Source organism: Puccinia triticina, chromosome 12A (genome assembly GCF_026914185.1).
Source record: "Puccinia triticina chromosome 12A, complete sequence".
Taxonomy (NCBI): domain Eukaryota; kingdom Fungi; phylum Basidiomycota; class Pucciniomycetes; order Pucciniales; family Pucciniaceae; genus Puccinia; species Puccinia triticina.
Genome location: NC_070569.1, coordinates 5,308,951 through 5,321,377, shown reverse-complemented (window position 1 = coordinate 5,321,377; position 12,427 = coordinate 5,308,951). Strand labels below are relative to the sequence as shown.

Genomic DNA, 12,427 nt, shown 5'->3' with positions numbered 1-12,427 from the left:
TGAAATGAACAAAACAACTTTACAACCTGTGTCAAGTTGATTGACAAGATCATTAGTTAGATGAGGAAGAAAAATGATGATGATGGTGGTGGTGGTGATGGAAAGGATGGATTGACAGACTCAGTGAGAGGGTCTAATACAAATTTCCGTTCGACGATGCCGATGTGAGGGATTGTCAGGTTTTCTTGCCGGGCGATGTCAGAGTTTTACAATATGATGTTAATGACAATCGGACGCAAGCCGTTTGCGGCATATTTTCGAGGATCCTGCCTTAATCAGCCTCAATTCCTTTGATGAGTATTAAGACTTTGTGCAGCAATAGTGAAATGGATATCTAAAGGGAGACAAATGATCAAATCAGGGCACGCACTCTTTTTTCACTTTCTCTCGCTCTTAAGGAGATGATATGGATAGACAAACATCACAAGCCATGTTGAGGAGCTCAGGTTGGTTGGTGACATACATGGGTTTGGATTGATAGACAAAGCTTGAGTCAATCACACGGGTTGAAGGATGGTGGGTGGAGAGGGAGTGGAAGCTCTGGAGCATGTTGTAGATGTTTATTTCAAAGCGGTGCAAAAGTCGCATTTGGTTTAACGTGAACAGCTTCACTTGAATTTTTGGACAACATTTATTTTTCCAAATGCAGTTTTGTAAAAGCAGAGCGAGCCAAAACAGACTACCTGTTTGACAGGTGCAATTAAGCGCGGTGGTAACTTGCATATGTGACTATGTGACGAAATTGCTTTTCACAAATAGCAAAAGGCAAAGTCCTGCTCCAATCATGAGTTGCAGCCCCCCAAATGGAAAAGAGCTCCCTATTCAACGAAGGAACTGGTAAGGCCGCTGAGATGTATTGACTGGGACTTTGGGAGATGCGTTGGCCGATGGTTAGATGATGATTCCTTTTCCAATGGGTTGCAGACGGGTGTATCCTTTTTTGGTGTCAGGAATGGTGAAGTTGGGGTATGGTCGAGAATGTGAGGGCTTTGCAAAATCTGGAGAATATAAAAATTGACCATTTTTTACTGAAAAAGTAATGGATCAAAGCTGAGGAACATGCCCAATCTGACGGTTTTGGATTGTGTTTGGCCGTATTTGGAAACGGACTGGTCTCTACTGCCGCTAACGGACCCAAGCTTTGCCCTGCTTTTGGAGTAAATTCACATTTCTGATGATGATTTTGGAAATGTGATATACGGAAATGTTGCGCTTTACCATGGTTTTGTCGAAATGTCCGGACGACTTTTAGCGACCTGCATTTGGAAATGATGGCGCGTTCAGCTGGATATTTGTCTGGCTCCAGGAGGAAAACTTGGGGCGCGCCGAATATAAAAGGAGCCAATGAAGGAGTTGTGTCACGGTCAGACCGCTGGGAGGTATTGACTGGCTGATCTGCCGTAATTGTTGTCCTCCCAGTCAGTGCCTTACATTAAAAATCATTAATTACATCAATAACTCTTTTTTTTGCTCAGCTTTCACAGACCCGATCAAGGGGAAATGCTGCACAAAAAAAGTAGTTGCCAATGTAATTAAGGATTTTTAATCTATTCAATTTCCCCTGTTTTTTCTTTTTTCTTTTTTCTTTTTTCTTTTTTCTTTTTTCTTTTTTCTTTTTTCTTTTTTCTTTTTTCTTTTTTCTTTTTTCTTTTTTCTTTTTTCTTTTTTCTTTTTTCTTTTTTCTTTTTTCTTTTTTCTTTTTTCTTTTTTCTTTTTTCTTTTTTCTTTTTTCTTTTTTCTTTTTTCTTTTTTCTATTTTCTCACTTCTCTCTGATTAGCTGATTTTATCAATATCTCCTTCTTGTTCTCTATCCTACTTGTAAGTACTCAGATGCTTGAATATCCATGGTGTGCAATGCTCAAGGCAAATCTGCACTAAAAAACGATTGATGTGAACAGCCTCCGCCATACCCAGGGCCAAGTGGTGAGGTTATTGATTTTCAGTTCTAGTGAAAATGTTATTGCCCTGGACGCTGTGGATGTCAGCAGCATCAAGAATCAGGTGACATGTTAGGGCATGACATACGTGAATAAAGAAGCCAGTGGGGACTTTTCGGACCAGCTGGTATGTCAATGGGCTCCTTGGGCTTGGAATTAGCCAAGTAGGCCGGAGATTAGGGTTGAAATTCTTGAGTCGCCGTCTGTGACAATTGTCTGGCAGGAACACAGAGCATGAGAGTCCCAATATTGTCATTCTGGAAAGGAGCTATGAACTTTTATATTGTAGATTTTGTCTCAGGCTGACATAAGGGAAACATCTGAGAATTGACTTTGTATAGGCGTTGGGGTGATTTCCAGAGTTGCCTCGCCCTCAGCGTTTCTGGGATCTACATCATCTGCTTGTCCGCTGCGCGGGTCAAGAAACAATTGAGCATTGGGAAAGGTTGCTCCGAGGCACAGGATTAGGATCTCATCTAAACCTCACAGTGTTAAATATTGTAGATGCTTTGCATCAACTACACACGCAGCCCTGGGATGAGAGGGTTGTTCTTGGACCAGGTATGCCCCCGAATATGATGAGGCAAACTTGGGGAGACGTTACTTGAATGTGTTTGTTACATCACAAGATGGGTAGTGCACCAGGGGTATAGATGTGCAAGGTGTACCTCCGTGAATATAAATACATACTATTTCTGGTAGGCGATGGAGACGTCGGTTTCAGTGAAGCCGGTTGCGTGACACGCATTACTGTGCGGGGTGTGGATTGGCCGGAAATGGCTATTAGGTTTTTTCTAGTTAACATTTGTTCCAAAGCCATCTGAACATGGAAAGCACGGCTTTGGATAAATTGGTGGCAAGACACTTGTGGCCATACAACTGGGATAAGAAATCCAATTTCAGTTACCGGAATTAGGCCAGGTACTATCTGTTTTATGGTTTATACTGTTTGCCATGGTTGCTTAATGCTACAGCCTACATGCGCAAGTCTCATTCAGTGGGCTAGTGCGGAGGAAGATGTGTCATCACGAGCCATCGCAGGATCACAAAAATAGCCATAATAGGAACAGAGACTGGTGACCATGGAGCCGCGATATGATTCCATTCTAATTACTGGAATAGGGGCTACACTGCAACAATTAAATTCTTGGAACGGCAGTTCCAACAAGTCCTCAGACCGGCATGTCCAAGCAGTTTTTGGACATGGCTCTCCAGCAAGAGGTTGGACTTCCTCTCCGAGCAGATGGGCCCGCCTGGTGACTGCTTGGACAAGCCTCTTTGACAGCTTGTTGGGCGGCCATGTGCAAGAACTGCTCGGACACGCCGTTCCAAGGACTCGTTGGATCGGCCAATCCAAGGACTCGTTGGACCGGCCGATCCAAGCAGATAATTCAGGTAGTGCTAGGAAAATGGTACAGGGCCTTGAGATCATGCAACCGGAATGTAAATCAATTTTCATTTATGTACTGGAATTGTACTCAGTGTAACCGGCTTGGGGTCACATGTGACATGAGTGGGCGGCGGAATTGCAGCGCAGGTTTGCGTGGAGGTCAGGTGAGGTAATTTGAGCACGCAGAATAGAGAACATGGAACAATAACGCAGGCAAAGCAATTTTGGGCAAATTTATTTGTCCGACTTAGGTATTGGAACAATTTTCAGTTGTTGCATGACTGAGAGGCGGACAGGATTGAGAAAATAGTCCGGTTTTGGGAGTGGAGGATGTCTTTGTTGCCAGGCAGAAGGAGAAGCGAGGAACAGAACAAAAAGCAATTGGCCGTGAGGATTTGGGTATAAATAGAGGCACTCCTGAGCCAATTTGTTTTTCCGATGAGGTTCCAGAGCTTAAGGCTCACATTGGTACCTCAACCTTGGGATAAGCAAAATGCTGCAGAAATTTTCTGAGAATTTTGTGGAATCTCTGTTGGAGATAATGCCTCAAAAAAATCAGACAATGATAGAGCAAATCAACAAATGCAAGTGGCATCACATTAAGGGTGAGGCACATTGGATTTGTTGTGTCACACATATCATGAATTTGATTGTGCAAGTCATCTTGCAACTGTTTGTAAGGTATAAAAAGAACAAGAATGTTATAAAGGCAACAGCAAACAATCCTACTGATTATTAAGACTATGAAGTAAATACAGAAGATCAAATTAATTTGTATGTGGTACCTTGTAGCTTGCTTAAAGACTTCATTTTCAGCAAATTGTTTATGCCAAAAAATTATAGGGATACTGGAGTTGAAGATTCTGGATACAAAAACAAGAATAACAACTTGCTGGAGACTGAGCTGCTAGATGATGATAAGATTTTACTGGAGAGAGAAATTTTTTATGGGATGAGTGATGAGGATAGAATGTACCAATATACTTCCGGATATTGCAAAGAAAAATTCACTAAGGTATTAAACCTGCCTCTTCCGCTATGCAGGAATAATTCTTGTTTTTGAAAATGTACCATTCAAAAAAAAAAAACAGTTCAAATTGGTTTTACGCAAGCTGAACAAGTCTCTGAATTCAAAAGTGCTCTTTGTGGAGCTCTTCAATGGTCACAATGTAGGAAAGCTCCACAACATTAAATGGGATTTGATGAACTGGTAGAATTCCACCTTTGCTCAACTGTTGAGTATCTTACGCTGTTCAGCAGCCATTTGAGTATCTTTCTTGTTCCGTTCTTTGTACAATAGAAATCTTTCTCCATCTCAAATTCTTGAGTTGCAGAAAGACAAGCACTATGGTCTTCCTCAAAAATATCAAATCAAACAGACCAATCTTGACCTTGCGCTTGACCTGGCCAAAATTCTTCAACCATTCTATGAAATCACACTTCAAGTTTCAAATCAGGGCAGTTGTTTGTTAGCAAACATTGTGGTGTTTATCCAAAAAATCACAACACATCTATCCACTGCAATTTCTGACAAGCAAGAGGACTACCCACTGGCATTAAGGAATGCCTGCTGTGCAGGCCTGCAATCAACCAACAAGTATTACAAGCTTATGGAATGTTCACAGTTGTACCAAGTTGCTACAGGTGTGTTTTTCTTTTATTTTCTCTTCTTTCACATGTACACAAAAACTAACTTGTGATTGCATAGTTCTCCAACGGTAATTTAAGGATGAGTATTTCAAGCTTTCAAAGTGGAATTCCATTGGATTGGTTGATCAAGCTTACCCAAGATATGTGAGAATATCACAACAAGCCTCAAACTCCAGAAGTCACTGAAAAAGAGCCTAATACCCAATCAAAGGCAAGTGAGAATCAGATGGCTCCAATAAGATCTCTTGTTTTCTCTTGCTTTATCAGCCTTGCTAACATTTTTCACAACAGCCTCTGATGAATGTAGTTGCAGGCTTAATGAATGCTTCCCTAGCACTCTCAGGGCAGACAGCAACCAATCCACTCAACATGTGGCTGGCTGGGGGATTGACTTTGATAGATGCTGTACAACCTGTAAACCCCTTAAATGGTGGATAAAACAAATCTTTGCAGGGAATAATCAGTGTTCTGCTAGAAGTGGCCCTCAATATTTTGTGCTGTCCACATCGGGTTATACTTTTATCTTCTAGTTTCTTTTGCTGCCGGCCATCTTCATCAATCAGCAACAATGGTAGAAGTGGAGCAATCATTAAATTTTGGACAAGATTATATTTCAGTTAGATATTGCCAGCTCTGTGAATCATTGATCACTCGCAGGATGGCAGTGGCCTATTATGCAAAAATTGGTGAGATTGAGAGCGGAATGTTACACAGATTCAAGACAAATCAGATGAAAAAGATGAAAACACAAAGGCCAAGATTGAAAGAAATAAAGGCAATGTTATAATGTTGGATTAGTTGAAATGCTACCACCTGATACCAACCGGTGTGGCAATTTATATAGGCTAGCGGCGTAGAATGTCCGCTCACCGCAGCACAAGCGGAAATGCAGTTAGGCGGCTGAGCAAATGCTCAGTCTAAATATCCAATCATAGGATAAGCATGTTTGCTTATGCTTCTCATACAGCAATGTCAGAAAAGCTTGCGGCCAGCTTTTGGACCGCTGACTTCAGCCTCAAGGCCTGCATGGCTCCTGTACGTCAGGAATGCCATCAGAAGAAAAAACCCAGTTTCTTTGTTTTCCACTTTGGGGCCTTGAGGGCCCCACCATTGGATTCCTGGAGCGATTTTACTTCAATCCGGCCCTTCGCCGCCCCTGCCTCCCTCGCCCCTCGCCCGGTCCGGCACCCATATCAAGTGAAACCAGCTGCCCAAACGGGTTTTGTCTGCCTGTACAGTGAAGCTGTACAGGCCTGTGGCTGAAATGCAGAAGTCATTTCAGCCACAAGATTTGGCAAGCTTTTCTGACATTGCTGTATGTAGGCTGAGTGGAACCTTGAATGTACTGCTTACAAAGCACATGGAAAGTCAAAAACCGAGAAAAGCTGCGGGACTTGGGACTTGTCATGGGGACAAGGGAATGGGGGTTCAAGCCACGCTCCGGACCCGCGGACTTAGCAGAACAGTAGGAGTAGGACTTTACTGGAACTCATGGATTGTCAGCTCCGGTCTCTTAGGTGACACGGAGTTGATGGGTTTTACACACACTGTAGCGGTTAGAATAGCCGCCAGCGGAATAATACTGCCACACTATAACCTGTTAAGGCCAATGGGAAGAAACCACGCCTTGACGCTACAAAGCGGAGGGGCTAGCACCCTTATGTACCAAGGGGACACGGCGAGATTACTTGAGCCTAGCGCTGTGGCTACACAAGGAATGAGCTTCTTGTCTTCTAGGATACAGGTGTTATAACACCCACCTGTACCTAGGGGAAAATAAACAAAGAGGATAGAAGCTGTAAAAGGAAAAGGTCAGTAGATTATAACTAAAACCCCACTCACTTGTAATATAAGTAAGGTAATCAGGTTTGTATGTGTAATAATCTTGGGGGAAGAATCTCTACAGGTGAGAGACCTCCCCTTTTATATTACAGGGATCAGCTCCATCCTTCGAGTCAAGGACCTGAGGGATCCTTAACTCCAAGGAGAGGATTGATCACGGAATTCAGAAGGGGGATTTACATAAATGAGTATGTAAGAGCATCTCCACCGCGGGCCCTAAGTCAGGGGACTATACCAAATTTAGTCCCCCAAACACAGTTTAGTCCCTCCACCGGAGGCCCTAAAGGAGGTCCTAAACTAGGAAAAACCCATTGGGGCCCTATACCAGTCCCAAATCTAGGACAGCATAGCTCCCCACATAGTCCCTCAAATTCACACATCACACAGACACCTTCTGGTGATACTCCACTCCCTTCCGTACACAACCCCCGATATCCCCCACTCACCTCGATGTACACACATATATATCATAAACTGGATGGGCCATACCAGCCCGATCAAGAGCAAACCAACAAATCAACGCCACATTCTCTCAATGGTTGGCCCAGACCATCGAGATGAATACATGTACACTCCTGGGAGTGGCTGGTCAGTCCCGGCCATCGACAGAACCCCGCTAAATGCATGATCCGGTCATCAAGTGCACAACATAATGCACTCCTGATGACCGGGACCACCGGACATCAAGCCATCAATGACCGATCTAAAATCAACAACGGGTCTGCAATCAATGACCAGCCTGTGATTGAGGACTGGTCTGCAATCAATGACTGATTATTAGTATTACCGACCGTTCTGCAATCAATGACCAGTTGGCAATCAATGACCAGTTGGCAATCAATGACAGGTCGGCGACCAATGACCGGTCGGCGACTGATGACCGGTCGGAGACTGATGACCGGTTGGCAACCGATGGCCGGTCTGTGATCAATGACCGGTCTGCGTACACCTCTTGATGGCCGGACCGACCATTGAGAGGTGTACTCTTCTTGACAACCGGTGATGCGGTGATGCAGGGGGATTGGGGGCATTCCCTTTCACAACCTGGAGGTCCTATCTTAGGGACTCTGCGGTGTGAAAAAGTCTTTGGGCGGGGGACTAAAACTGTGCCGCAGTCGCGCGAGTTGGGGATTTAGTCCCTCAGATAGTCCCGCGCGGTGGAGATGCTCTAATATCCCCATTTGTACATATATTGTGATTAATCAGGATATATACATAGAGAGATAAGATTATCTCTCTCTGTATGAACAAATATGTAATCAATGTGAAATAAGGTTAATCACATACTCAAAAGAGTGTGAAATATGTAGTAAATACATAATAATAGTACATTGAAATAAAAGGTACATAATTAATGTAGGGAGTTGAAAAATTGACTCCCAGGAATTAATAAATCGACTCCCAAAAGTCGTTTACGTCGCGCGGACCGTCTCGGGACGTCTCCCCTGGGTCCGCGCGACCTCGCGCGGCCCCAAAAGCATTTTGGGAGTTGATTAATTAATTCCCCTCCCGAGGATGGGAGTCGATACATTAATTTAACAAAAAATGACGGAATATACAAAAAAAATTATATCTTGTCACTGTTGTACCCAAACTCCCTAAACAATTTACAGCAATATAAATACACTCTTTAGAGAATATTGTGAGCTTCACGGCATTAATACTCCTCAGGGAGACCCTGTGTAACCGGGGGCCGATTTGGCGGATTTCCTACTAAGGCAAACCCCCAAAACCTTATCTACGGTGCTCTAAATGGCCCCAAATTTTTTGGCTATAAGATTACACTCTTTAAAACATATGGTAAGCTTCACGGCATTAGTAATCCTCAGGGAGACCCTGTGTAGCCGGGGGCGGATTTGGCTGATTTCCTACTAAGGAAATCCCGCGAAACCTTATCTACAGTGCTCCAAATGGCCCCAAATTTTTTTGGCTATGAGATTACACTCTTTAAAACATATGGTAAGCTTCATGGCATTAGTACTCCTCAGGGACACCTTGTGTAGCCGGGGGCTGATTTGGCTGATTTCCTACTAAGGAAATCCCGCGAAACCTTATCTACAGTGCTCCAAATGGCCCCAATTTTTTTCTGTCATAAGAATACACTTTTAAAAACATATTTTGAGCTACAAGTAGGTATTACACATCAGGAACACCTTGTGTAGCCGGGGGCTGATTTGGCGGATTTCCTAGTAAGGAAATCCCACGAAACCTTATCTACAGTGCTCCAAATGGCCCCAAATATTTTCTGCCATAAGAATACACTTTTTAAAACATATGTTGAGCTACAAGTAGGTATTACACATCAGGAACACCTTGTGTAGCCGGGGGCTGATTTGGTGGATTTCCTAGTAAGGAAATCCCACGAAACCTTATCTACAGTGCTCCAAATGGCACCAAATTTTTTCTGCCGTAGAAATACACTCTTTAAAACATATGTTGAGCTTCCCGGCATTAGCACACCTCAGGGACACCTTGTGTAGCCGGGGGCTGACTGCTGCTTGTTCGTCGTGTCACTCACACAGCGTCGTCGCTGTCATAGGTGTGCTTCCACCGTCTCCGCTGCTGCTTGTTCGTCGTGTCACTCACACAGCGTCGTCGCTGTTATAGTGTGTTCCCCCGGCTTCTCTTCCATTATGCTGTTGAACCAATTTTTGATTGCTCTTCGGGGTTATCACGCACAAACACTCCATTTATTCAACTGGTAAAAGTTTTAAGAAGAGGTGTTTAAGGGTGAAGATGAAACATGAGGAGATGACACATCAAAATAGGATCGGTGCAACAATGTGGAGATCGGAGGGGTAAAAGTAGACTGAGAATCGTCTGACGATGTCAAATAGCGGTAGAAAGCCGCTGAGGAAGCGCGGGGTTCAGGATAAGGGTTACTTCAGGTAGTGCCAGACATAGAGGCAAAAGATTGCAATTGGTAGGGCAATCGCGAATGCTGACTCGGCTTTATTTTTAATCCAGATCAATCCATATGGCCTGACTGCTTCCATCATCGAATTCCTGATTTGCGAAGTCATCCCGTCCGCAGACTGAGTTGAGGGCTGCCTTCGATCGGAATATCGGTTCTGCATAGTAGCTTGTGATTCTCTAGATGGTCTTCCGATACCTTGGTATTCAGCCGGTGTCGCAGGGTAGGTTTCTTCCCGTCCCCCACTGCGAGGTGGTCGCCCATTGTAGTATGAGCCCGGAATCGCAGCTCCGGATCCTCCCGACGATGGACTCCATTGTTGGGGCGGTCCAGATGCTGTTGTATATTGTTGGGGCGGTCCAGATGGTATTGTATGTTGTTGGGGTGGTGTCCTGCCTTGGGCTGCTTCGGATGGTACGTCGACCTCGTCTCTAAAGCGCACGGTACGACGTCGTCGTGGGATCAGGGGTCCTGCCGATGGTGGTAAATTATCGGACGGTTCCTCAAACGCCTGAAGATTAGTTGGGCCTGAAATTGGGCCATAAGGCTGTTTTCCACGCGCTCGACGCTTAGCTTCTTGTGCTCGACGCTCAGCTTCTTGTGCTCGACGCTCAGCTTCTTGTAGTCGTTGATTTTCTAGCCGAATCGACTCAGCAAGAATTTCTTGTAGAACTTTATTGTCTTCATCATCATCGTAGTAAGTCGACGGCTGTCCATTCATAGGGCCTACTGATCCGGCAGATGTTGATGGAGCTCCAGCAAGAGTATCTTGGTTTGGAATGTGGACGGGGGCGTAATCGCTGGGTCCGAAACCTTCGCTTCCGGGAACTTTTCCAAGCGAAAGAGCTAAAGCTGCTGCTAGCTGTGGGTCATGCTCGGACTGAGCCCGCTCGGGTTGAGGCCTATTCCAAGACTCGCTAAGTTCATGAGCTATTTTCTTGTCGGCTTCGGCTCTCAGCTCATCGTCCTCATTTTCAAAGGCAAGTGAAAACGCTAGGCGGTCGGCATCAGTTAGGTGGTATTCCCCAGAATTAGCCCTTCCGCTGTTCATTCTCTCGGAGGCCTGCGAGCTGCCGGCAGTGCCTATACATTCTTCACAAATGTGAGGCTCCTTGGCATGGATGCACAGATCATCAAACTAAAGTTGAGATACCATCGATCACACGGAATCAGAATTCATACTTATTGCTCGATGCCCAACATGGGTTACTTACTGTGCGTTTTGAGTGGCGGCGCAAGGGTGCTGAGGCGTCTGTGGCCAGATCACGTGGGCTTGCAGCGGGCGCGTCTGGCACTGCGATACTTGAGATAGTCGGCTGGAAGGATACTTCTGATCGGGCGGAGCGTTCGACAGCCGCACTGGGCACAGTGGATTGATGGGCTCCTGACAAGAAGAGCTTTTTTAGAATATAGCGGGATAAAAACGTAAGCATCTTATACAGGATGGAAACGAATATATCTATGCAATGCTCTAACCAGGAGTAATGTTACCGAGGATGGCGTGGACCACATTGTCGAGGTATAAGGGCTGGATAATTCGATTGAAGGCCTCCTGCTACGAAGAGTCTACTACCCAAGAATCTGGGCCGATTCGCTGAGTGCTCGTGGGGTAAGCAGCCCGTACCAGCTGGCGGAATGGGCTGATATAAATAGCTGCCAGGCGATGTGGGCATCGTGGGTCGCCTGTCCGGATGAATGGATCAAAGGGGAAGGAGCCCCGATGCTCAACAAAGCCAACATCCATCCGCATGCGGGTTGGTAAAACGCGCCGCCATCTTTAGATTCCTCACGATCAGGCGGGCACGAGGACGCGTTGTGGGAAGGCTAGGGGGGGGGGATAATGCCGAGGCGTGTGTTGGAAGCAAAAAGGGAGCAAAACACGAGGGTCTGTCTTCCCCACATCCAATATGTCTGCTGTTCGGCGTTTCACACCGGCCGGCTTTCAAAGACCCGTCTTCCATGACCATCGCAGGAGAACATCACGAGCACAAGCGGCCTCACCCACAGCCTCCAGCAGCACGCCGCAGCAGCTGAACAATTCAGCTGGAGGCCCGTGCCATTCAAATTGGAAATGTAGGAGAATATGATCGATAAAACTGCAAACGTCTCCGAGTTTTAGCTTGCCTTCCGACGTGGCGGTGCCGCGACATCAGCTCGGTTGAGGCCAAACCTGATTGGCTACTCGAAAACCGATACAGACTTCATTCAATGAAGGGGGGAGTGTACAAAGTGGTGAAGCGAATACGAAGAGTTTGATGGGCTACACTGTAACGATATCGTGTGGATTATTGTGATAAGAACGGAGGATTGTGCTAATCGACTTCTTATGTCATGCGCTGACTAATCTAATTCGATCGGACAGCGGAGCTCTTTGTGATTAAGGATGCTTTCATTGTGATTAATTAGGTTCGATCTCGTTCGTCATTCGGATTTTCATGCTATGTCGTCATCGGATCATCTTTTGTTTCTGGTTGTGTTCCTTCGACTCCGAAGACTTGTTCCCTCTTTCTTTTCTTCTTTTCTTCATCGAGATATTCTTTGTCTTTGTTTCCTCGAAAACCATTATCAACAAAATCAAAATCAAAATCTTATATTATACAAACATCATTATATTACATTCGAGGTTCAATCCGCACTTTTGCGATAAATTATTAGAGTTAAGGATACTATTCAAGCATTCGGCGAGGTATCCT

General features: G+C 45.0%; 1 protein-coding gene across 1 annotated transcript; it reads right to left on the bottom strand.

The window, feature by feature from the left end:
* Nucleotides 1-9,699: 9,699 nt before the first annotated feature.
* On the bottom strand, nucleotides 9,700-11,246 carry PtA15_12A512 (uncharacterized protein; the record flags this gene model as incomplete). Its single annotated transcript, XM_053162129.1, has 3 exons — nucleotides 9,700-10,872; nucleotides 10,949-11,131; nucleotides 11,226-11,246. 3 exons carry the CDS (start codon nucleotides 11,244-11,246, stop codon nucleotides 9,700-9,702), a joined length of 1,377 nt encoding a protein of 458 aa, XP_053026077.1.
* Between the last annotated feature and the right edge of the window lie 1,181 nt (nucleotides 11,247-12,427).